We start from the raw sequence: 27,003 nt of genomic DNA, 5'->3' as shown, positions 1-27,003 counted from the left end.
GAGTTTGACGGGCGGTTTCGGTAAGTAGTTGAAGATTAAAAGCCGCACACACGCACTATGGGAGACGTTTCGGCTGCCATTCGGGAGCCTCGCCCATTATGAAGACGAAGAAAACGAAGGAAAAGGACAGCTGTTAATGTTGGTGTCGTAGCAAGCGTTACAAAGGGAGGGGGGGGGTGGCTCCTGCTGCGATATTGAGCGGACGTCAGGCGATCTTAGAGCAATACAGAAATATGTAATCGCCTTCAGACATTACAGATTTGCGTGCGCGACTTGTTCAGTCACTTGAGTGGTGGCGAGGGGAAAAAACGCATATATTGAGCTTCAGGTAAACTGAAGCCCTCGCGCACTCGACGTACGACCTAACTCGTTCCGCATACGATGGTGACTAAACGTGCGCCAATGATTAACTTCTGCGTGTACTACGAACCAGCGACCCAATTATTTTTATGAAAGACGCAGCACAACCGACTGCACAACAATCTACACTCAATTACCTTCGGGGGATGAACTGGCACAGGACCCGTGAAATAATATCGTGTAACTTCGAAACAGTCAGCAATACTCAGAAAATCATGCGCCTTGACCGAAAAGGTTATGGCGACGCCCTTGGTGCTCTCATTGGAAATGTCTGTAAATTACGGTGCACGCTCTGACGTGTAATGGCTCTGTTACAACGGCACTTCGTAGTACTATTGAATTCATCGATTTAAGATAGGTTCTGCTGAGCGTCAGTATTGAGGCGCACTTCTGTTCTCACTCACTGGATCATGCGAAAAGTTTAGTGCAGATCTTACAATGATTATTGAAACTACCGGTATGATATAGGGTGCGGGAAGACAGCTTTTTAGTTTGTATATTGACGTTAAAGCCTAAATATGGCTGGAATATAAAAAAAAGCTCAATAGGAATATATTCTGAGCACTGATTGGTAAACAATACTTCTCAAATTTCGAACAGTTCACACATGAGCAGAGTCCTGGTATGTCAGAATAAATGACAAAAACGAAAAGGAACTGGCGACACCAGCTGTTTCCGCACCAGCTGCGGGTGATGTCGTAAATGTAAATAGCGCCTATTTAAGCTTAGTTAATTGTCCACTGGTCGGAACATTAATTGTCCACGGAACATTATAAGGCGCACCGTAACAGGAGATTCTCGTACAATTCTGATCTACATGTGGTTCCTTAACGCGCACATAAATCAAAGTTCACAAGCGTTTTCTTTTTATATACCGCCTCCATAATAATGCGACTACTACGGTCGAAAGACGCACCGGCGACCTCAGCAGAACAACGACACAGCCGCATGTTCACCTCGGCAACAGGGACCAACGTATTGTTTGCATTTTGAGGTGCAGAAACATAATGGTTGATTTGATCCCACTGAATTATGGCTTTGTAATAATTCCAAAAAAAAAAGATGCGTGTTGCCTCAGTATTTCAAAGCAGGGACACGTTCCAGCTCTTTTTTTTAATCCATCACCTGACTTTTTTCTCAAGCTTCCAACTTGTTACGTTAAGAAGAAAACTAATAAAAGGTATCTCAAACTAATCCGAGCAGTAATAATTTCACTGATCCCTATTAGACTTCATGCACGAATCAACTTCATTGCTTACGTGTGACGCGTCTATTGCAATATTACGTAAATATGTTATGAGGGCGGTCTCCCGAAGAAAAAAGAAATCACCCCGAATTAATTAATCGAAGCTCGACCAACACACTGGCTCTCGGTGCATACGGGTGGAACGAATATATATCCGCGCTGTGTGGCGGTTCGCTGGACACTGCTTACGTGCTTTGTTCCTAACAACAGTGTAGAGTTGCAGCTGGCAGCTTGAAGTGCGTCCAGAATACGAAAGCTCCTCGGGCAAAAATACATGCGTAGAATGTCTCCCTCGCGAGCCATTCTGACCTCTCCGAAAGCGATCCCCTTTTCAACAAGTTGGAGCAAAGCGCCGACCTCAAGGCGCAGCCACCCCGACAGCGTGTCACGTGTTATCTCGGAACATCCGACCCAGGGTACGGAGGATGACCGGAGACGTGATATGCGCGCCCACTACAGTGTCTTATTTATTTTCTCGCTGACGTCTCCGAAGATAACGCGGAGAACATCCACGCACGAGCGAGCTGCAAGCAAAATAAATATAGCTCAATACCTAAGCCCGTTCTCAACGCTGCGCAGCGCCTTAAACTTTCACTTTAAAGCGCTCTCTGGAGAAACAAAGCACGATAAGGGGGCAAACCGAGACGAGAATCCCCGCAGTGCCCGCCTCCCTACTAGCATGCGCAGTCACCCCGATTTTTGCTTTATTCTCATTTTTCTCCCTCATTTTTTGCACTACGATCAGCCAGGCCTGCCAGCGGGCGTCACTTCAGATATGCGCCACACGAGGCTAGGCCGAAAGGACGTCCGCTCTCCGCGCGAAACGAAAGAGAAAAGGGAACGCGAGGGGAGGGAATAATAATAAGGGCCGGGGGAGGCTGCGCCCCTGTAAAGCCGGCTCGGCCGCAGTATAACTACACGCGTGGCAGAGCGACCTCTGCAGGCAGCGGAGCTAGAGGCAGCGAGTGAGCGCGAGGGAGAGCTGGGTGTGGGAGAGGTCCGACGCATCGACCGGCGCCAGCATCGCGAGGCCTAGCAGCAGCAGCAAGCAGCGAGCGAGGCGAGCAGCACGTAGAAGCAGCCGACCGCCATGGCGCGCCGACGCCCGCCTCGCCGAAGAAGAGGGACGCGAGCCGACGACCTGCGGTCATCCCGACGCTGTCGCTGAGTGCGCCCGCGCAAGGTGAGAGCTACGACGCACGGTCACACGAGATGGGTGCGCGGGTTTTCGGGGCACTGGGCGGTGTCCCTAGTCGAGACTCGACACCGCGGCCGAGAAAGAAAGGAGAAGAACCGGGGAGGCCGCTCACTTGGGGCGCAACGGCGCCCAGCGTCGCAAAGCGTAGCGCGAGTGGAGGGGATGGTGGTTGCTGGCCGGTGGCCGTGTTACGCCGCCGCAGTGGCGGACACTCCCGCAAAAGTTGCGAGCGTCGCTTTGTCGTCGTCGCCTATGTCGCGTACGCGGGCCTGCAATTGAGACGCACGGTTTTTTGCGTGTCGGAAGCACGGTTCATCGGCCCCCTCTTCCTTTTGATCGTTGTCTGCGGAGAGCCCGGCGCGTATCCGGTACATCGGCCCCAATCGCGTGTCTCCATCTTTGCACCCACCAACACCCCCACCACGCTCTGCTTTCTCTCCTCGCGAGACGTTCGCACCCTTCGCGTTCATTTTGAGTCTTTGTTTTGGGAGGCCGTATAACGCGCGTGGGGGGCGGATCGCGCGCTCTCGTTGCATCTATACGACGTGCGGCTATTGCGAAGCGACCGCGCGCCTTCCTCGCGCACCAGCGGAGTACACCACCGTGGTTGCTATAGAGATTTCGAACACGTCAACTCGTGAAATTCACTAGGCAACATTCCTCTTTGTTGCTGGACAGCGCCGGATATCGTGGTGTACGCATCAGTTAATATTCACGATGCTCGTAAAGGACGCCTGTTTATGGCGTTGTCAATAGCGCGAGATGGACGAGCCGTCCAAGGCGAGAGCCGAAGCCCGGGGCCCCGGGCGGCATTGTCGTCGCCAGCGTTGACCAGAAAGGAATAAGAAAAGAAAATCACTACTCAAAAGAAAACGCTGGGCCGCGCCCTATTTCAGGCGCCAGGACGTCGCCTCTACGCCAACAGGAGGGAATTTAATAAAAGCGGCACAATGGCGCAATGCACGGCCGCTGTCTACGACGCTGTGGCGAGGCGTCCCTTGCTGCATTGTCACTGAGAGGACACTTACGATGTGACCCACGCTTCTTTTCGACGGCTCGGGAAGCCCTCCATTGTACTTTATTTTTGATGCAAAACTGCAGCTTTCCCTGTAGTGGCGTTACTTGGAATTCACTTCACCAAGCACGAGACAACAAAGCTGGACTTGTCTCTTCTAAAGGTTAGCTCAAAATTAGTGACCATGTAATTCTAACGCATACTAACTTAGTTATAGGAAAGTTAAACACAGGGATTGGTAGAGCCAATAGGACATGTGTTATTCCTGATGTATACAAAGTAAGCAGTTAATTAGTATAGCTTTTACAGCCCCTGAGAAAAGAACTTTCTCGGCTGACCGACAGTGGTCCGTTTCGCCTAATACAGATGGTAAAACGACAAAATCCCTTTGAGTTATTCTGTTACTTGCGAAATACCTCTAAAACGGTATGTTTTACCGACTCTTTTAAAGAATGAAGTTTTCTTTAGCTGCATCTAACAAAGGCTGTAGAAGAAGCTCGTTCAGCCGCTATATAACTTTAAAGCCCACAGACCAGATTGCGCTTCTTTCATGCAACAAACTCCTAGACAAGGAGTACACATACGCGACGCCATGACAGTTTTTTGATGGATCTCTGAATAAAGGCATCTCCTTCTACTTCTATCACTCTATCCAAAATCTCTCGCAGTTCGATCAGCCAATTTTTTCATTCGCTCTTTATACTCGTTCATCCATCCTCGCGCTTGTGAAATCTGTTGAGAAAATATATGCATTTTTTTTGCGGGCTTAATATAAGGTTCAGATAACAGTTGCGCAACGAAACGCGGACAAAATGAAGACGTCGCGACAACAGACATAAAAGCAGTGTGTGGCGTCTCTATGCCATCTCCTCGCCCTCGTTTGATTGCGTTACGTCCTTAAATGCATCAACTGGCCCGATACAATATTTTATCAGTATGAGTCATAGACAGAGCTTCACCACAAATGGTTTAAGCTTTCATCGCCTTTTTCTTTTTTTCCTTAAGCAGCGTGAGATGTGCTAGCCATTCACATTATCTTCTTAAGCCAACGAGTACTCCTCGATGTATTGAACAAACACAAGATTAAAAAAAAACGGTGAAGCATCCCTGCCACTTTTACTTCTCTGGCGATGCCTTGGACTATCTAGGCTAAAATTAGCTAGGCTTCGCTCAAGGCACTTGTAGGAAGTTTAATTGGCACCAAAGATCAACTACCTCTTTTCTGAACGTTCGGCCTTACTTCTTTCTGACGCCGCGCGTCTCTAAAAAAACAGGCGATTTCGTTTTTTTTTCCCCGCAGCCATGAATCAAGTTACCGGTTTGCACCAACTGTCCCAAGTGAAAGCGTTACTGCTTTCATTATTCTCTTCCGTCTATCCTTAGTAGCTATGCTCTCATTGATTTCGATTTGTTTTCTTGTTCGCGCGAAAAAACATTATGTATCTAAATAACACGCCTTAAAGGGATCGACAACTGGACAGAAAATGTGTTTAGACCCTGGTGGAAAATGAAAAAAAAAACGTGAATTATAGTGACGGATTCAAGCATCTTTTTCGCGAACTGAGTAGGTTTACGTTTTTAAACCGCGTTTAAGAGTCCCAAAAGACCGGTATGTCACGCAGCCTGGCGGAAGAGCCTTGAAGCTGGATTATGGAGTTGTTCACTTTGCTGTACGTAGTCTCGCGCTTTCGTGCGCACCGTAATGAGCGCTCAAAATTATGCTATGTATATTATTATCCGTTCCCGCTCTATTCTGTGCTGCTTACGCGGTAGGAGTTGAACGCTGAGAAGCGGCCCTGCCTTCGCGGCCGATAGTGGTACATGTCGAGCTACGGCGCATGCGCGCGGAGTGTACGCATGCGCAGCGAACCTCCGCGCACTAACACGAACCGTCCACGCGCTCACCTCCCACAGTTTGCAGCATGTGTTGCGTCTACGATATCATAGTCGCCGCAGATCGAAAAATTTTTATTATAAATGTTTCACCGCGTTTTTCGCGTTACCATTGCATGATTAGACACTCTGATCGATGAGCTCTCCGTTGCGCTAAAGAAAACAGGTACCATGAAAATTGGTTGTTGGTCCCTTTAAGTATTTTTGAAATACGTCTTTATTTCTGCTTTTAAGTTTATTTATTTGTGTATATTGTATGGCTGGTTCGTGTATTTCCTGGTGTTTATTTTATGTACTTAACTCTGTTTTTCAATTGTGTACCCTCTACCACTGCCTCTCTGCTGAACGAGCTGCCCTTGGGCATCTTTTATCTTTACCACCCCTCCATATGTCTTGTAGGATGGGAAAATAAAACATAATTGAATTGAATTGAAGTAATGAAGTGGCGGTAAGTATTTTTTTAAACGATACAACCGCCCTTCACGGCGGTTGTCGTTGAGTTTGGGTGCCGCAATGGGTATAATTACGAGTGACACGAATTCAACCAACATATCATATCAAATATGATACGCTGGGCGTTGTGGGGTAAATCACTCTCTTCCTTCGGTCATTGTCATCTTCATTAACTTCTTTCTCTACCCAGCTGAGTCGCTGCATTTGCGAGAAAGTATATATAGCCTATTTTATGTTTTCAGGAAGAGAAATAGAAAAAGACAAGGCCTACATTTCTGTGTTCATGGCACGCTTGCGTGTCCTCGACACTCCCTAGATTTCTACACGATGTACAAGCAACGCGAATCCATTACGTAGACATCTCACCTGCTGCACAGGCTACCGCCGGTTAAAGGAATAGAATTTCGAGTGCGCTTCTGTCAACAGTATACGTAAGGACTTGCTGCTCAATATTGAGGAAATACTCCAATCTATCAAACGCCGTAAAATACATGAGGCCATCAATAAAAAGCATGTAGTGGTTCCACGCCTGGTAGATAATACGGTTTCAGGCTACTGCGATTTTCAACGTAGAGAGACAAATATATGAAGTCCGATCTCAACATGTAAGAATAGTACTTCATGCTGAACTTAGTAGGGGTAGTACTTATGTAGAATTTGGTGCTTATAGTACGCATGCAGCTGAACTTAGTAGAAATAGTGCAATATGTAGGAGCGTACTTCCCGATGAATGTTGTAGTGCTTTTGCAGTATATACATGTAGGAGTAGCGCTTCCTGCTCCTACCTTCTATTTACCAATTTTGTTAGGTTTCGTAAGTAATAGAAAGGAAGAGAATCAATCGGCCCTTTATTTTGACAAACTCGCAAACACTCCCTTCGCGTCGACTTAAATTTTACCCTATTGCCGAAGGCAGGTTGCAAAGCATCAACGCAAGTATGTGTCAATTCAGTTCTACTACCTCTCCGTCGCGCTTCGCGTAGACAAGCCTCGGCTATCGTAGGCGACGCCTCGGTTGGAATACGAGAGAATATTGATCCTACAGGACCAAGTTCTGTGAGGCACGTGCGACTGAACGCGTATGTGTTGCATGATCCACCGCATCCGCAGCTGGCGGCGCTGGTTAACATGCCCCAGTACACGTCTCCCCATATATGAACATGTTGGGTACTCGAGAAAGTAAAGATGCGGCAGCATTCGCCGTGCCCCATTTTTGTACTGAAAAGCATACTGCCGCAATGCACGCTTATCGACACATCCTCCTCATCCCCTCTCTGACGCGGTACGAAGCAGTCACGTTGCCCCGGCTTCAATCCGTCCCATACATCGCAAACCTAAACAGTTTAACCAACACAGAACCCTTCCACTTGGCCGTTTTGCGACGTCCTTACGTCGCAAAACTGTGGTATATACTGTGGTGTACACTGACACCCTCAGCTACTCGAATACATGATCACCCACACTTTTTTTCTGATAAGCTATGACCGGTACCCAGTGGCCCAGCGCCATGTGCTACGGCGGACCCAGGAAATCGGGCCTCTTGTCCTGAGGGCTCCTCCCTTGGAATACCTTACATCTCATAATACAACGTGACCCTCCACCTATCTCCCTCCCTCTCTCTTTCTTTCCCTCGCCTTTATTTTCACTTCCATAATTACAAAAGAAAGGTATCCACTGTTTCACTTGCATATATGGAATATCTACCGTTTGTACTTTCGTTTGAATACAACGACAACCCTTGCTCACGTTTATTAGACATATATTAAGCAAATAAACAAGAATCTATAAGGTCACCTATATATATACTTCTATTGGCTACCGCTTTCACCGGTTTCCCCATGTGGCATTTATCTCACTAAGTGTCGGGAACATCGGTTCTCCTTAAGTGTTCTGGCACATTCTATTGAACGCGGGTAATGTTACGTGCCCGGTATCTCTATCTCCAGACGTCTATTTCCCAACGTGGGTTGCTACTGGCCTACGCCTACGCAATTTCGCAAGCCTGTCGCTCGACCTACGCCGCGACCAACGCCGACACCAACAAGCATTCCAGCCATCTCGGGCAAATTCAAGGGCGCAGCCGCTGGCTATATATCCAGCGAGTAATATCGATCCGGCTTTTTCGCACGAAAGCCAAGGCGGTGCTCCCCTTCTTTGTACAGGTGGATCCCTGCGGGCGCTGCTAGATCCGCGAGGGAATGTTAAAACAGCGCTCCAACTCGAAACCTGCGCGGAGCCAACGCTGAGTTCTCGAAACACGAATCGAAAGCCCCCCGCACGCTACGTGTGTTTCTTCAGTAATGTATGCAGCGGGACAGGTGGGCTTTGTGCACTGCGTCGAGTGCGCGTGTTCGTGCGGATGTGTGCGCGTGCGCGCTTTCCTCTAATTTATTGATCGTACACGAAAGCAGTCTACAATGCCAAACATGTCGACATGCTAAGTGATCCATGGTTGTCTTTGCAAAAATCGCTTCTCTGTCCGGCATGCGCGGAAGAGCTGTCCTCGCAACGCGCACATGACGCTGGCATCGCAAAAGAGTTATGAAAGAATTAACAGCTCACAGATCCACGTCGCTTGAAGCTTTTCTCTCTTCAGCTCTTCTTAACGTTAAAAGTACCGCGCATATCTGAACGATCGGTGCTGCCGCCTATGAGTCAAGGCTTTTCGGGACGCTCGCTCTACCGATCCATTCCTGAAGGTCGCTCTCGTGGTGGTGGAGGTGGCGATCCTCACAACTTGAAAGGATGGGCGTTTAATTGTTCGAGCTATTGAGTAAGTAATCCTTCCTTAACTAGACCCGGGCAGGCGCTGTTAAAATCTGTCACATCACGGAGCGTGCTTAGTGAAAACGCCACATCGAACAAATATCGAGGGTGCGTTGCCCACGCGTCCTTCATTTTTGCGACATATTTTATATTATAAAGCCTGTTCCCACAGTAACGGCGCCCAATTAGGCACTGCAGAACCGCAAGACTTACAAATATGATTCATGTTTGTAAAAATCAACGCGAACAGGACAGAGCACAAGACGAGAAAGACACGAGCGCTGTCTAACAAACGAAGTTTATCGAAACGAAAAACGAACGCAACGAAAACCAACACCATGCGTGCGCAGAAAATTTTAGGGGACGTCAAAGAAATGGTTAAGCGTGCGTACCTCGCAATCTAGCAAACAAAGGGGGCGATCGGAGATCTGTTCGTTCCGCTTGTTCGTTCTCCTGGGGAAGAACAAGCGCGCTGATTGGCTGAAGCGGGAGATGCCACTCAAGGCCGGGGGGTGTCGCCATTTCGTTTTTTTTTTTTTGCTTGCTCTTTTATTTTTTGGTGACTTCATATCGCGTCATAACTAGTAGGGTGATCGGAGATCTCTGTTCTGCGCCGTTTGTTCTGCACCCATTCTGGCGGCGCACGCGATTAGCCGAAGCCGGAAAAAACCATGTCTCTGAGGGGCGTAGCCATTTTTCTTTTTGCTTGATCTTTTATTTTTTGGTGACGTCATACCGCGTCATAACGAGCATGTCGTCTGCTACAAACTAACGGATCGCGAGGCCGTTCGCACGCGTTCTCTCGAGCGAACAAACGGCTTCGCACGGCATGATGCAGCGGTTGCGGCTGCCGCAACAGCTGACTTTCAGAAAATGGCGCTTGCGACGTGTGCTCCTCTTGCGGTTGGAGGTGCGAGATGCGTTTGAAGCCATGAGCGAGTGCGGCGTCGCTTTCGGTTCTCGAAACGAACAGTGTGAACGAACAGTGTGAACTTAGTTCAAAAGCGCTACCTGCTCTTGCCACGTGTCGTCCCGGTCCTCACTCGTGAACGACGGCCCCAGCGGGCGCGACGGCGTAGCTATCTGTGGGTGCTCTTTTATAAAAGTCAGCGGAAGCTCCCTGTGACGATCCGAAACCCGGGAGCCAAGCCAGACATTCCGATAGGACGAAATTTTGAAAAACTCCGCCAACCGCTACTTTTCTCTTTCTTTTTTTCGCGTGCGCGACTTAACATGGCAAGCACGTTAGAAAAACTAACACCAATAAATAGCAGCACTCAAAGCTATTGCTGTTTAGGAAACTGCTTAAGCTTGAAAAGAAAAACAATATCTTTTCGTCTAACAACTGTATTTATTAGAAGGCGAGAAACACTTCGTTTTGAAATATTCGGTCCCTTTGCCGAGGACAAACGATGCGCGTCTACTTCCGGAAAGCTCGCCGCTCACCGCTTGACGATTGGCTGTCCTCTTCCTCTCGGCGGAAGAGAGCTGCGGACCGCCCACTTTTGTGACGTAACACCGCCAGAACGAACGCGGAACGAACAGAGATCTCCGATCCCCCCCCCCCCCCAAAGAGACGGTTCAAATATACAATCATCACCCTTCATTTTGATAAAGAACGCTTCCGCGAGTTCACGAGCCCTTTTGTGTTTGTGCTTCATCATAATAACTGTGTTATTGAAAAAAGGTTTAATAATAATAATAATAATAATAATAATAATAATAATAATAATAATAATAATAATAATAATAATAATAATAATAATAATAATAATAATAATAATAATAACTGGGGTTTAACGTCCCAAAACCACGATATGATTATGAGAGACGCCGTAGTGAAGGGCTCCGGCAATTTCGACCACCCGTGGTTCTTTAACGTGCACCTAAATCCAAGTACAGGGCCTCAAAATGCTTGAGGCCCGTGATTTTTACAAACATGCATCGTTTCCGAATAGCCCACTTCTCCAGCTTACTGCAATATGATTCAACTGCATGACACACACGTGTGTCGTTGGCGTCACTGCTCAACTCTGAAGTGATAAAACGCCCGATTGTTTCGAGTGTTGAAGTACGGCGCATCTTATATACGTACTGTTTCATTCACCTGTACCAGTAGCCATAGGTCGGTAAACCCACTCATGAGTCGACTCACTCAGACTCAGATTGAGCCGTGAGTCTGAGTGAGTCAGGCAGAGTGATATTTTCATGAGTCTGAGTGCGAGTGAGCCCTAGTGAGCCCTAAAGGTAAAATATATATTAATGAGCCTTTGCGTGCCGCATCGGAATGAGAGACAGCGCTGCATGTGAATATTGTGGCAATGACGAAACCATTGAACACATTTTATGTCAGTGCCCTCAATACAGCTCTGAGAGACAATCCCTCGCAGCAGTGTTTGCTCGCCTCGACGACCAGCCGCTCTCTGAGCAGTCAATCTTGGAATGTCGGAACGATCGAGCTTCACGCCAGAAAGCAACGAAGGCGCTGATGAAGTTTCTGCGAGCGACCCGCCTCGTTGAACGATTGTGACACTCCTGTGTGTGTGTGTGCGCGTTTGTGCTTCCCTCCCTCCCTATCCCATCCCTCTCTTTCTAACTTTTCTGTCTCCCCTTACCCCTTCCCCAGTGCAGGGTAGCAAACCAGATATGTTTTCTGGTTAACCTCCCTGCCTTTCCGCATTACATTTTTCTCTCTCTCTATGAGCGACTCTGAGTGAGCTACACATTTTTTGTCGGCCTATATATGGTCCTATCTAGACAACTTCAGCATTACTAACAACCTTATGTCGGCTCACGTTTAGGCTCACGTCTACTCACACATACTTCAACAGACTCGCGTTCACAGCCATCTCAATATTTATCGATCAAAGGCCTGAGTTACGGGGGTGGTGGCGAGGGGTTTTTTTACCCCCCCCCCCCCCCCCCCCCCCCCGCCACCGCCACCGTAACTCAGGCCTCCGTAATCTCCCTCCGGCAAAACTTTTCAGGACAGTTCTTGATAAAAATATCTCGTGAGAGACATCTCTTTCAATAAATTTGTCTTTACTGCATTGTAACCACTGATAACACGTATTTGAAGGTACGAGATCAAAACGCGCCATGAAGAGCACCAATTATGTGAGATATTGATGTTAAAGAGCATTGACACTAGGGTCGAAAAAGTTAATTGTGCGATCATAGACTCATGAGTCGACTCACTCAGGCTCACTCAGACTCAGATCGACCCGTCAGTCTGAGTCTGAGTGAGTCCGGCTGAGAAAAATTTCAGTGAATCTGAGTCCGAGTGAGTCCGGGTGAGGAAAACTTCCGTGAGTCTGAGTCCTAGTGGGCCCTAGGGTCAAAATATATTTCATGAGCGAGTCTGAGTGAGCTCCACATTTTTTGCCGACCTATACCAGAAGCGTAGCCAGAAATTTTTTTCGGGGGGTGGGGGAGTTGTGGGTGTTAACCATACTTACTTTATGCATGTTCGTGCGTGATTTTGATGCGTGCGTGTATATATACGCATGCAAAACTGAAAATTTTCGGGGAAAGATTGAACTTCTCCTTGCCTACGCCGGTGATGTGTACAGTCGAGCATTGCCATTCCTTTTTGTTGGTTGGCTTTCTTAGTGCAGAATTTCTCTCTCGCTTTCGGTGTTGTATGCGATGTACTTAGTACTTTTTGTAAATTCTGTTCGTGCGCTTTTTTTCATTCGTAGAAGGCAACTATTACCGTGCTTGCTATTTGCCTCGCCCTTCTTTAGAGATTAATTCTTTCCTTCGCTATCCCTTTTTAGTGTCTCTACAATGTGCTGGAACGGTGATGGCGACAGAACTTGCATAAGAATGCGGGACAGTTAACCATCCTGTCAAAGACTGCGCCGAAAGGAACGCGTGTTTTTGTGGTCTGAAAGAGGAAGCTATAGGAGCTCGCGGAGGGCACGTCCCCGTTCCATCTCCGCATCTACCAACCGCGCTCGCGCAGTTGAGAGGCGCTGTCACTGGGGGGACTGACGGCAAACGGTCGGGGAGCGACCGTATATATATATACACCGCGCCCAGCAGTAATGATCGCCCGGCGGTGACGTCATGGACGGCGCTTGACTTTCGGACAATGGAACTATGTGGTAAGAGGGGAGAAAAAAAGGCGGTCAGTAGATTACCACGCTAGCGCGAATTCCGGGTTGTGATTAATGATTTCCGGCGCCCCTCATGCGCGTAGCCAGTTGCAAAGGGCCTGCGGGGAGACGGGGGAACAGTACGTGCCCAAGAACTATAGAGATCAACGCTTCGGCGTGACGAAACGCTCCCCATAAACCGCAGCCGCTTGACACAATAGGGCTGGGAAAAGGGCACCCCTTCAATACCAGACTATACTTCATATATCCTGACGGCTTTGGCCCTATTCTTACCCACCATAATCAGGTGACTGAAATCCCCATTTTCTATGAACCAGCGATGCGCAATACTGCATCTCTAAATAGGGGAAAAAGGGGGGTAGTTTATCCATTAACTCGATTTTTTCCCCGACAATGACGAAACAAAAGCGCCTCGCGGACTAACATCCGAAACCTGTGTATTCGATCTGTACATAATAGAGGCAAGCGCTCTGCTTCTGCGATAAATCGATCGCGAAAAAAAATGAAATAAAAGAAGGTATCAAAGAAGATGTGTACAATTTCCAATAGCAGCTGCACTGTATACAGACAGTAAAAAAAGCAAACGTAAAATTCACTAAGGTTATTGTAACAATAGTGAACGTTTACACGAAACAATATTGATCTGCTGCGAAGCACCCTTTTCAAACTATTTTAACCACCTCCGTCATGACCATCATGATGAGCACAGGTGATTAGTTGAGTGTTGTTCCTGCTACCACTTTATCCTGATCTAGACGCATACAGAGATTAGGATCGGCAACGGCGTATTCCGAAGTGCAGTCTATATATATACATCTTCCTACCCTGAGTTTTTCAAGTGTACCTACTTACTCTTAAGTGCATGCGCATGCTTCCCTTGTGCGGTGCTCATCGCAATCGCAGATGCTTTGTGTTCGTAGAAGATATCCCATAGCAAACATGTTTTCGTCGCATTTCTTCTCACTAAATGCGCACGCACCAGCACCACCGTTTCGAGGAAAGATCAAAAACACAAAAATAAAGAAAAGGAGCCCGACATAGCATTAAGATACCGAGGCTGGGACTTGAGAGCTTCACTCGGCGCTTGACGATGGGCTCGTTTTTCGCTAGGAACATTTCTATCCGGATACAGACGCCCGTGCTTCGCGCGGCGCTTGTAGTGATGCTACGGTAGATTACAAGGCTTCACCAGTCACTGATGCTTGAGCTCCAGGTCCCTTTCAGAAGGGCAGGGCATTGAATGAACGGGACAGTTGCTCCAGCTCGGAAAGTATATCTATGGCTTCCTGCGTCTATTCCTCCGGGCACGTACTAATCTTAGCGCTCGCGCAAGACGAACACTCCGATATATAGCGAAGCCACCGTAAAGGTGTCGTCACACGTTCCCTCTCTCTCGGCTCGCAGGGCGCGCCACCGCAGGCGCAGATGGACTCCCTGCACCGGCGGCCATACGCGAGCTCGGAGTCATGGCCCGAGAGCCCGCCGGAGCCGGCACCCGCGGTGCCACCGCGCAACGCGTACGCAGAGCCGCCCAGCTACAGTGAGACCACGGGCCCCATGGTGCCGCCGGCCGCGAGCCGCGTCAACCCGCAGCTCATCATCGAAGCCCCGCCGGCCACCTCCACATCCCTGGCGGCCGCGCTCACCCAGCGGCTAAGGCCGCGCAGCGGCTGGCAGTGGGCATGCTTGGCGCTGGCCGCCCTCGCGGCAACCCTCGCCGCCGCACTGGCCTACGTCGCCGCCGCCGGACCGGCAGCCAAACCGTGCGTGCTTCTGGACGTGGCGGCCGAGAGCCTATCCGCTTCCGCGCCGCCCCCGCCGCACCGGCATAACAACAACCAGCAGCAGCCGCAACAGCCTCAACAAAAAAACCAGCAGCAGCACAATCAGCAGCATAATCAGCAGCAGCCTGCCGCGCGGGAGCCGTGTCGACCGCCCGCGCAGGCTGACGCGTACGCCGAGGTGGAACTTGGCACCCGGCTCACCCATCACCTGGAGGCGCACGACGCGTGGAACGTGCGTTTCGAGCAGCCCGAGGCGGCGTTCGTGCGCTTCAACGTGACCGCGCCGCAAGGCGCGCGGCTCGCCCTGCTGGCCAGGCGCAACGAGCCGCCGTCGCTGACCGCCCGCGACGTGGCCGAAGTGGTGGCCACCGCCGGTGGACATCGGTCGGCAGTCGTGAGTTGCGAGGCTCGATGAAGAAGTCCATGAAGTACTCGTAGCACATTTTCCCGTAGTCCTAGGTTCGAGTAGGTCAGTGTCACAGACAAGCTTGCGAATCTCAAGGTGTTTGTTTATATACAGAAAGAAGCAAGACGATTTAAAGTATACTACATAATCTGCCATGGGAGGACGCTAAGCCGTCGCTAAGTACTAAGCAACAGACGAGTGTTCAGAAGAAGAGGTGACGATTTCGAGTACGGAGTACTATAAATGAATTCGTGTAGACGATATGTGTGCCTATTCGGGTCGCTACAGAGCCTTACAAAAAGAACCACCAAGAAAGCGATGTTCAATAAAACGTTTGCTAAGCGCAATCAAGCGTCATATATGCTGCACTGCACGACATCCGTAGTGGCTCCGCGTACGTGTTCGGAGTTTACTTAAGCATTTCTCCGAAACTCGTAAATTAGGCAGAGCCACAGCAATGGGAACAAGAAATTTTGGTGCCAGAATGTCTTTTTTTTATCTAGTACAGACGTTGAAAAAAATCTGGTTTTATGTTTGATAAAGAAGCACCAACGAGCGACTAAAGCTATTCTAATGGAGACGAACGTAACCATAAATCTTGCGGCGCGCCCACACAAGGCGGACATGAAGTATATGAAATAGAGGCAGTTAGCTGTTTGAGGTTAGGAAACACGCTAATTTCTGCAAAACCAAGAAAGTATACGTCGATGCCTCATGGAGGAAAGAGCGAAAGATAAAAAGAGACATGAAAGGAAAGACCATATTCTCGAAATGAGGGCCCCACTTTACGGAGAGCCATGTCGGGGTGTGCGGCGACGCTCTCCACAACAGAAAAACCGGTGAGCGCGGCGGCCCTGGAAATCGAATCCAGTAATCCCCCGCATTGGAGGCGTACTCTGTACCACTATAGGCCACATACAACTATAGTATTTCTCGCTATGTAGTTTCCTTCAATTTGTGATTAGGGACGGCACACTGCTCTCCCATAATAGTGTACATATCAATATACTCAACATCGTCAACCATTTTTTTCAAACACACATACACGCTGCACTTTCTACTGCGAGGGATAGCTTATCGCTCTCCGGCAGTAAATGACATACATAGCACTCTAAATCACCTCCGTTTTTTTTTTTCTCTCTCTATTTCTAAGCATACATATTGTAACTACAGCTCGTAACGAAAGTGAATTAAACGTTGAGTGACTATGCATGGCTCTATCGCAACGTTTCTTCACAAAAAGAAAAGTTATCAATAGCCTGTGAAGCAGAACATTTTGTCTGACCGTCATCTATAGAAATACGAATAGGTTTTCAATAGCGACGAGTGGTGGGAATCATGTCAATGAGTTGTAAGAAGAAAACGTGAAAATCCCGAGCGGCGCAAATGCACAGTGGCACCTATAGGCCCCGCAGCGGCAGCTCTCTAATAGCTCTTATTTACCTCATTCAATTAGCTCGCAGGTATTATAGGAAGCATGAACATGTAAATTATCAGCCAAATCAAGCTCTGCAGGTTGTTGCTGCGGCATAATGGAGCGCGCGCCAAGTGTTGCTGCGGCGACGTCAGCTGGGTGCGCTCTGTTGTGAATCTAGCCAAGAAACGCGGTCGCGGCTGTAGGTGGTTGCCGCGGCAATTGTTGGTGCCGGCGTTAGTCAAGTGGGAGAGATCACTAGCTTTCCGGACACGGCTTTTGCGGACGCCAGCTGTTGCGCGCTTTCGCAAACCTAGCCGAGAAACGAGTTCGCGTTAAAAACCGTCACGCATCGTCAGCTAGGTGTAATCGTGTTTATAATTACAGAACATTTATGCAAAACAAATTATGACTTAATAAATATGTTTTAAGCAGGGCTTTGGCTAGATAATGAAGGGCTCTTGAACCGCGTTAAGCAAGACACGTATACGGTCTCATGTATGCATAACGCTGAACGGCTAACTATATGGCGCACTTGCGCTCCGTCTGCTTGCAGCTGGAAGAGGTTGACCTGATTCATTTCCTGGAACCCGGCACGTGGTTTCTGTCGCTTATCAATGACGACCCGTTACCGGTGTCGCTAGCTCTGCAGCCGGCAGTGGCAAGGGACGTGCCGACCAGTTGTCCGAGCCAGTGCCACGGCCACGGCAGCTGCCGCCTGGGACAGTGTCACTGCTTCCCAGGGTACATCGGTCTGGACTGCGCGGACAGCGTTTGCCCGGTGCTCTGCAGCGGCCATGGACGCCTCGTCCAGGGGCGCTGCCGTTGCGAGCCCGGATGGAAGGGCGCCGAGTGCGCCGTGCGTGACGATCTCTGCGAGCTGCCCGATTGCTCGGGACACGGCCGGTGCGTGCGCGGCCGCTGTATCTGCGAGCCCGGTTTCGGCGGCGAAAACTGCGAGCGCCCCGACTGCCCAGACCCCGAGTGCGGCTCCCGCGGCGCTTGCGTCCAGGGCCGCTGCTGGTGCAAGCCTGGATGGCGCGGTGCGAACTGCAGCGACGCCGACGAGCGGCTCAGCCGCTGTCTGCCGGACTGCTCGGCGCATGGCGTTTACGACCTAGAACGCGAGGCGTGTGTCTGCTTTGATCAGTGGACCGGCGACGACTGCAGCCGCGGTGCGTGTCTAAGCGCTCTGCGCGCTGCGCGTGTGCGCCTATCGCAGCGTATTTTTTATTCAACTTTCTGTCTTTAAACGCAGCTAAGTGCGAGCTGGACTGCGGCCCCCGGGGCCGCTGCGAAGAGGGTCACTGTACCTGCGAGGCCGGTTGGACGGGCGGCCGGTGCGAGCTGCGCGAGTGCGACACGCGCTGCTTGCAGCACGGCCAGTGCAACAACGGCACCTGCGTGTGCATCCAGGGATGGATGGGCCAGCATTGCACGTTAGGTATACCTGGATGCGCCTGATCGCGCAGAGGCTTGATGGTCTCTTCTCGCAGACGGCTGCCCCGAGGGCTGCCACACCCACGGCCAGTGCGTGCGCGACGGCGAGCGCTGGCGTTGCGCCTGCCTTGCCGGCTGGGCAGGTCGCGACTGCAGCGTTCCGCAGGAGACGCAGTGCAGCGACAAGGCGGACAACGACAAGGACGGCCTGGTGGACTGCGCTGACAGCGAGTGTTGCTACCGGCCCGAGTGCAGCGAGAGCCTGCTGTGCCTGTCATCGCCGGAGCCGCAGGACATCCTGCTGCGCAAGCAGCCACCCGCCGTGACGGCGTCCTTTTACCAGCGCATGAAGTTCCTCATCGAGGAGGACAGCGTGCAGAGCTACTCGCATCGCGACGAGTACTCCGAGAGGTCAGTGCGCGAGCGCCCGTCTGTCTGTCTCGTCCCTGTGGTGGTCACACGGAGTCTCTGTGTCTGTCCCTGTGTGTTGTGTGCGGCGGCGCGCCGCCAGCGTGCCGCGCCCTGACTGTTGGCTTGTCCCCTCCCCCCTCGCAGCCAGTTCTGGAGCGCCTTCGCCAAGAGGTGAGTGCGCGCCCGCGGGGCTGCCGTCTGGCTGGTGTCCTGTCCTGTCTCTGTCTCGCTCCGTGTTGACCCCATAGACCCCCAGGTCGCCCGCCGCTGGGGGCGCGTGTGTCTCTTGTCCACCCTAACCCCTAAAACCCCACCCCGGCATCAGCCAGGGCCCGCGGGCGTCTTACACTGGCGCGCCCTTTCCAGCCGAGTGTCAGTGATTCGCGGGAGGGTCACCGGCAAGGAAGGCAACGGTATCGTCGGCATCCGCGTCAGCGTCGCCACGGACCCGCAGTTCGGCTTCACGCTGACCCGCAACGACGGATGGTGAGCCGCGAAGCAACGCGCGCGCACACTTCGGATCTCCACGGTGACCACGAATCTGCTCCGAACTGCGCAGGTTCGACATCTTGGTCAACGGTGGCGGCGCCGTGACGCTGCAGTTCCAGCGCAACCCGTTCCACCCAATAAAGCGCACAGTGCTCGTTCCTTGGAACACCATCGTGGTCATGGGCCACGTGGAGATGGCGGTGCTTGGGGGCGAACCGGCCGAAGAGGGCGGTCGCCGTCTACAGCAGCCCGCCTGCGAGGCGCACTCATACCAACGCATGCAGCCCGTGCTGTACCAGAGCGCCCGGCCATCCGGCGGCTGCAGCGGGTCAGCCGTGCTGGCCGAAAGTCGCGAGTTGCAGGAGACATTGCAGGTACCCGGATCCGGACTGCAGCTCGTGTACCGCAGCGGTCAGGTGCAGGGCTACCTGGCTACGCTGCATCTGCGTCTGACGCCGTCCATCATCCCGCCAGAGCTGCGCCTGGTGCACCTGCGCATCGTAGTCGAGGGCATTCTGTTCGAGCGCACCTTCGAGGCAGACCCGGACATCGAGTACACATTTGCCTGGAACAAGCGCAACGTCTACAAGCAGAAGGTCTACGGGCTGGCCCGCGTGCTCGTCTCATTGGGTTACGAGTACAGCTCTTGCGACCAACCTATTTGGACTACGCAGTCGACAACGCTACCCGGCCATGACATGGATGTGTCCGAGCTGGGCGGCTGGAACCTGGACGTACACCACCGGTACAACTTCCAGCAAGGCGTGCTACAGAAGGGTGATGGGTCGGCGCTGTACCTCGCACAGGCGCCACGTGTCATGACCCTGTTGGCCGGGACGGGTGAGCCGCGCGCACTATTATGCGGTGCAGCCGAGTGCAGCGGGGGTCCAGCGCGGCAACAACGGCTGCTGGCGCCCTCTGCGCTGGCCGCTGGGCCCGACGGCAGCGTCTACCTGGCAGACTTGAACCTCGTGCGGCGCGTGACGCCCGAGGGGCAACTGTACACCGTGTTGCGGCTACGCGGCGCGGGCGACGCTTCGTGCCAGCTCACTCTAAGCCCCACCGACGGCCACCTGTACGTGTCCGACCCCGAGCGACACCAGGTGCTGCGTGTCCACTCACTCGACAAGGTTGACGACCCGGACTCGAACTTCGACGTAGTCGTGGGCAGTGGCGAACGCTGCCTACCTCGTGACAACTGCGGTGACGGTAGGCCCGCACTGGAGGCCAAACTCGCCTATCCCAAAGGTAAGTAGAGAATGCGCAAGGAAATCGAAAACCCCAGATATAACATATTCGCTTTTCTTCGTCGCAGGGCTGGCCGTTGCCGTGGATAACAGCCTATACGTAGCCGACGGCAGTAGCATCCGCGTCGTCGACAGCCGTGGCATTATCGACACACTTATCGGAGATCCCCGAGGTCGCAGGCGCTGGCGGCCGTTTCCGTGCGCCGGGGCTCTGCCAGTGGGCGAGGCAAAGCTACGGTGGCCCACTGAGCTTGCTATCAACCCGCTCGACAACTCTTTGCATTTCATCGACGACCACATGGTACTCCGACTAACATCCGATGAACGGCTTCTCGTGGTGGCTGGCCAACCAGTCTACTGCCCACAAGGCGAACAGGACAGTAACCCGTTAGGCGCCCTAGTGAGCTTTGCGTTCGGACCAACTGGAGAGCTGTACGTGGCGGAAGTGGATGAGACTGACCGGCAAAGCGTGCGAGCCCTCGCACCCGACGGCACGCTTACGCTTTTTGCCGGATGCCACCAGCAGCGTGAGGGCTGCCGTGCGCCAGGTAATGCGACATTGGCCGTGGAAAGTGACCTACGTTCCGTAGCGGCATTGGCAGTCACCAGCGACGGCGTGGTCCACGTAGCAGATCTGGGGCGCCGACAGGTGTTCTCAGCGCTGCCCTATCTTCCAGAACCGGACGAGCAGCAGGAGTACCAGATCGCGCAGCCCGACAGCCACGAGCTGTTCGTGTTCAACAAGTATGGTCAGCATGTGGTCACTAGAAGTCTCCTAACTGGAAAAGCCAAGTACACGTTCCTCTACAACGTCAACACCAGCTTCGGCAAGCTCAGCGCCGTCACCGACACGTCGGGAAACAAGGTACAAATAGTGCGTTTAATTGCGCTATGCGCGTGCTAAGGCTGCGTTGTTTCGAGCGCGCATATACACTGCATATTCCTTGTTTCTCGCGCAGGTGGCCTTCTTACGTGACTCGGCCAACAGCCTTCACACGATCGAGACGGCGCGAGGCCACAAGTGCCGCGTTCACGTGGCACAAGACAAGCTTCTCGAGTCATTCGTAGATCCAGATGGGCTCCAGACACACTTCGTATATGGACCGGGTGGCCTGCTGGCTAGCAGGTACGATGCAACGGGCGCGACCTTCCATTACGCCTACGATGAGGCCGGCCGACTGAGCCAACTGGTCACGCCCAGCGGACTCGTGCGCCGATTGTCATTCTCGTTAGCTCCTTCGGGTGCTGCGTCTGTGTCCGTCGGTGACTCACTCGAGGTGACCACCGTGAGGCCGGGCAGCGTACAGTGCAGCCGAGGAGGCATGGCTGCCGAGACGACAACGACACGACCGTACGGCGGCCTGCTGCTCTCAACGCCTTGGAAGGCAGCCGCGCTCCTATGGGACGCCGGACCCCACCGCGTCCTCGAGCACTTGTTACCCGTGCAGGCCGGCATGTTTCCTATGCCGCTGAGCAAAGTGCTGCTCTGGGACGGCAAGCCTAGCGACCGCCGGCTGGAGTGGCGCTACGAGCTCAAGCTGGCCAAAGGCGCCATCTCGGCCGTGGAACGTGCGCTGCTGGTAAACGGCAGCCAATACTTAACGGCCGAATACGACTGGGTGGCGGCGCGCGAAATCATTTACAACGGCTCGCGTCGACCACTGCTCGTCGTGCAGTACGACAGCTTCGCACGACCAGTCCAATGGCTGCCGACGGGAGGTTCTCGGGTGCCTCTAAATGCCGCCTACGACCGGTTGGGCCGACCTAGCGGCTGGCAGCGCGGTCCGCTCTCCCAAACACTCGCCTATGATCGACTGGGCCGCCTTATAGAGGTGCGAGCGGCCGACGGCAGCGCGTTGCGATATGCTTACGAGGCCGGAGCCAGTCAACCTAGCCGCGTGCTTCTGCCTAGCGGCCGCGCATTTGCCTTCGGATACGATGAGCACGGCGGCCTGGAGCACGTGCGCACGCCTCGGGACGGAGCGCGTCATGCCTTCCTACTACTCGCATTTATCGGCTTCTACCGTCTCACTTACACGGCACCCGGAGGGTCGGGTGCCTACGTGCTCCACCTGGACGACCGAGGCCTACCGTTGCTGCGCATTTTCCCAGGAGACCGGGGTCGCGTGCTCTACCGCTACAACGCCCTCGCGCAGCCGACCGAAGTCGTGTTTGGCGGCGGCAAGGTGCAACGCAACTACACAGCCGCCGGCCTGGTACGCGCCGAGAGCTGGAGCGAGGAGGACGTGCAGGTGCGCCACGAGTACTTCTACGACGGGCCTCTGCTGAGCCAGTGCGTGGCACGCTTCTACAGTCAGTTCCAGTTGACTACGGCGCATTTCCAGTACCGCTACGACTCGCGGATGAGGATGCGCGCTCTGGGCGTGCGCGTGGGCACCCTCCAGTTCCCAGAGACCGAGCTGGCTTTCTCAGCGGGAGGACGCCTCATACAGCTGGATGCTTTCCGGATCACACGAGACGGCACGGCCGGGAACATGACGCTTTCGGACGGTACGGCCGCTTTCAGCCGTCACCTGGACACGTTGGGCCGTCTACAACAATCCACTCTGCGCGTCGGCGACAAGGAGCTCTTCCGCATGGAACTGCAGTACGACACGCGCGGACGAGTCGCCCAGACGCGCACACTGATGCGGCTGGCCGGAGGCGTCCAGCTGCGGACGCACAACTTCTCGTACGACGCCGACGGACAGCTGACGGAAATGCTCGGCAAGGACCACTGGCGTTTCAGCTACGACGCCGGTGGCAACATCGTCACCATGCAATACATGGGCAATAAGATCGAAATTCTGCACGATGCCGGCGACCACGTGCTTCGCTTCGGCGAGACGCCGTTCGTGGTCGATGGCCGCGGTTTCGTGGTGCAGCGTGGCGAAGAACGCTTCGCGTACAACACGCGGGGTCAGCTGGTACGCGCCCAGCGGCCCCGGCGCGGTCGCTACGAAGTACGCTACTTCTATGACGCGCGAAGTCGCCTCGCCATGCGCAAGGACCACCTGGGCAACCTGACACAATTCTTCTACGCCGACCCGGCACGGCCGACGCTCGTCACGCACGTGTACAACAACGCAGACGGCCGTGGCATGACGCTGCTGTACGACGAGCGCGGTTTCTTGGTGCAGCTGCGCGTCAACAGGGACTCCTTCTACGTGGCCTGCGACCAGGCAGGCAGTCCGACGCTCGTCTTCGACCGCCACGGAGACGCCCTCAAGGAGGTGTACCGTGGGCCGTACGGGCACATCATCTACGACTCGGCGCCCCTGCTTTACGTGCCGGTGGACTTCCGCGGCGGCATCCTGGACCCACTCACCGGCTTGGTGCACTTCGGCGAGCGCATCTACGATTCTCTCATGGGCCGCTGGATGACGCCGCAGTGGGACCGCGCGCTGCGTCTGCATGACGTGCGTGACTTGCACCTCTACCAGTTCAACCGCAACGACCCGGTTAACCTGCACCCGGAGCGGCCAGCCGGAGACTCCGACCAGGGTAAGGTGGACCTGTCGACGACCACAGTGTTGCGAGGTAACTTCGCGCTCCTGCAAGCACTGAGGGGCCGAAAGCCACAGTACTAGTAGTAGAGTAGTATCATTATGGCGTAGATCTGAGCCATAACAGAGCTGTTTGTACATTCAACCGAAGCGAAAAGTAGAAGTTCCACGCTGCAAAGGCGCGGTCATGGATATAGTAGTATACGTATGCACGGTCACGCTCAATATGACTTGCAACATGGGAGCGCGTGGCCTCACGAGTTCAAAGTATGAGCCTGGCTTCAACTAGCCCTTATTTCCATAACTAAACGCTGTTCTCTCACTTGAGTATGATGCCAAATAAGGAAATATCGTTTACTTGTTGAAATAAAGACAAGTTGAAGCCATGAGCAATATTTGAACTCGAAAGGCGACGCGCTCCCGTGTTGCAAGTCATATTGAGCGCGACTGTACGTTATCATCAGAAGAGCTCTCGTCGCATGCGCCTGTTGGGTGTGCTTCGAGAGTCATCGGTTTGATCCCCGATACTTCCCTGCACCAAAATAATTTAAGCCACTAAATTTATACCAGATGTTATTTGTAGTAATTAGGATATAAAGGTGAAGAAAGTAAAGTGGACGAAAAGATAAGTTGCCGCCGGCAGGGACCGAACCTACGACCTTCGAATAACGCGTACTTGCCGCCGGCAGGGACCGAACCTGCGACTCGAATAACGCGTCCGGCGCGTTATTCGAAGGTCGCAGGTTCGGTCCCTGCCGGCGGCAAGTTATCTTTTCGTCCACTTTACTTTCTTCACCTTTATATCCTAATTACTACAAATAACATCTCCTATACTTTTCTTGGCATTGTTGTCTGTTAGTTCTCATAATATTGTGTCTAACAAAGAAAAACGAGCCCTTGAAAAGTCACCTTATTTCCTAAATTTATACGATAAATTCAAAGTTGAGCACTTTATCATGACTGGCCAAGCGCGAATTCAGACGAAATAATCAATTGTAGTGAAGAGACATGTGCGCAAACCCGAATGCAAACGCACATATATACAGTTTTGCTAGATGACCGCAACAGCACCAAGGTCTTGAAAAATATTTCGAAGAACAAGTTGTGCTTGAAGAGCATCCCATAGTAGCAGTGGACAAGAGCTGCTTGGTGGCTATTACTTCTTTGTTCCTGCATTTGCAGCCTCGAACTTCAATAGTGGTGTACTCGATATGATTAAATGTTGCCGTAGGGCCCTACGGGATGATTTTTTTTGTCGCTTCAGCGAATATATAGCATGCGCTCTACCAGCGCCTCCTCTGAGGAGGCGCTGACTCTACAGATGAGTGGCAAATCGTGCATGGTTTACTCTCGAATTTTTCGTCCAACGTGAAATTGAGAGATTCGCATAGTGGTCGTGCAAAAGTTCTAATTAGCACCAGAGTCGTGTACGCTGAACATATTTCATTCCCCAATCACAAGTTGTGCAAAACCGCACGCTAGGTTCAACGGTGCAAGTAATCTATACTGACATTTATGACGGCCATTGAAAACTGTTGATCAGAAAGGATGGCCAGTCGTATTGAGTTTATTAAAATAAAAAAAAAATGGCACAGCGCACCTCGTTGGCATATTCGAAAAAAGAACGCTCGATTATATTTGCGCATTGTAAACCGCTCTTTGTCTCTGCCGCATAAGCGTCTCTTTCTGAACGCTTAAGTATTGTTTTTGATGCTTTTAATGCTCGGTATAATGTTGCTGATCAGGGGCGTAGCCAGGGGGGGGGGGTTCAAACCACCCCCCCCCCCGAAATTTTTCAGTTTTGCTTGCGTATATATACACGCGCACATACAAACGCACGCACGAACATATATAAAGTATGGTTGAACCCCCCCCCCCCCCGAAAAAAATTTCTGGCTACGCCCCTGTTGCTGATATATGTGTGTTGCATGCATTTGTATCGAAAACCTCCGTGTGCGATTCGGGTGGTGTGGATAAGCAAAACCAATGTTCGGGATCCCGCAGAGCTTCCAGACTGGGTGGAGAGCCAAGGCCTCGGCCTCTCGGGCCTGGGGATGTCCGGCTGGCCGCCGAAGGACGAGCAGCGGCCGTACAGCACCGACGACGACGAAGACGACGAGACAGCGGTCCTTCCGTGGCGACTGCCCGCCGTGTCCGGCACTGCCTGCGCAGCGCGGAGGCGTCTTCGGGGCTTCTCGCAGCTCTCCAGCGTCGAACCGTCGGCGCTGGGACGGCGGCGACCTCAAGAAGGGCTCATGCCGCGTCGGCTGAGCCGGGCCGTGGAGCCGTTCGGCCGTGGGCTCAGCGTGTCCCGGGTGGACGGGCGCGCCGTCGTGCGCTCGGCGGAGCGGGCCGACCCCATCCGTCGAGACGTGTTCGTCTCGGTGTTCAACAACTCGCACCTTGTAGACCTGCACCCTGTGCTTCAGGGCAACGACGCCTTCTACTTCGTCAAGGACAGTGCGTGGCGCTTTCACGAGGACGTGACGCAGCTACAGCGGCTCGGTGCCGCCGTCAACACGACCGTGCACCAGGGCGACGTGTCGGACGTGCGCATACACACGACGCACGCCGTGCTCAACCTGCGCTACGGGTCGCCGCCCGACCGCGAGCGGCAGCGCATCCTGTGGCACGCCAAGAAGCACGCGCTCAGCCAGCGCTGGGCGCACGAGCGCCAGCTGCTGCTGGCCGACGCGCACGGAGCCGCGTCCTGGAGCGACCAGGACAAGGAGCACATCCTGCGCGCCGGATCGGCACCCGGGTACCGCGCCGACTACTTCCACCCCGTGGACGCTTACCCGGAACTGGCCGACGACCCGTCCAACTTGGTGTTCCGAAAACTGAGCTGATACGTGACAGCCGTGCGCGATGCTGCAGCCGCTGCAGCCCAACCGAATCAGCAACGAAGGTCGCCGTCGCGTCCTGCGCGCGGCGACCGTGTACAGTGCGCGGGGCGCGCCCGTGGAATCAGTGTTGTCTTGACGAACGCTTGCCTCTCATTCGTGCCTGGCGACCCACGAGCCACTGCAGTCTATTCCCAGAGCTTCTCGAGCGCCACCGGAACGAGTCGTTTCGTGGCGGACTGTGCCCCGACGTGTGGCGCCACGACGTTCCGCGCGCTTCCACGGGTTGACAACGCCTGCTCCTCGTCCTCGTGCTTGTCTTCAATCCGCGCGTCGCAATAATGTCCGTTTCTTATTTCAGAGCTATAATAAGGAGCGAATGGGGATCAGGAATAAAAATGTTGTAATCGAA

At 52.9% G+C, this 27,003-nt stretch overlaps 1 protein-coding gene across 2 annotated transcripts; it reads left to right on the top strand.

The window, feature by feature from the left end:
- Positions 1-2,629: 2,629 nt before the first annotated feature.
- Positions 2,630-27,003, top strand: LOC119382775 (teneurin-m). 2 transcript variants are annotated; one of them, XM_037650622.2, is made up of 11 exons: positions 2,630-2,789; positions 14,456-15,229; positions 17,212-17,830; positions 17,914-18,099; positions 18,152-18,506; positions 18,651-18,677; positions 18,873-18,992; positions 19,066-20,243; positions 20,311-21,107; positions 21,202-23,746; positions 25,753-27,003. In XM_037650622.2, the coding sequence occupies exons 2-11, from the start codon at positions 14,477-14,479 to the stop codon at positions 26,595-26,597; spliced, it is 7,425 nt and encodes a 2,474-aa protein (XP_037506550.1). In that variant the 5' UTR covers positions 2,630-2,789; positions 14,456-14,476; the 3' UTR covers positions 26,598-27,003. The 2 variants fall into 2 exon arrangements, with proteins under 2 accessions (XP_037506550.1, XP_037506551.1); XM_037650623.2 differs by lacking the exon at positions 18,651-18,677.

This window comes from Rhipicephalus sanguineus, chromosome 2 (assembly GCF_013339695.2).
Source record: "Rhipicephalus sanguineus isolate Rsan-2018 chromosome 2, BIME_Rsan_1.4, whole genome shotgun sequence".
In the NCBI taxonomy this organism is placed as follows: domain Eukaryota; kingdom Metazoa; phylum Arthropoda; class Arachnida; order Ixodida; family Ixodidae; genus Rhipicephalus; species Rhipicephalus sanguineus.
This window is presented reverse-complemented; position numbering and strand designations above follow the sequence as displayed.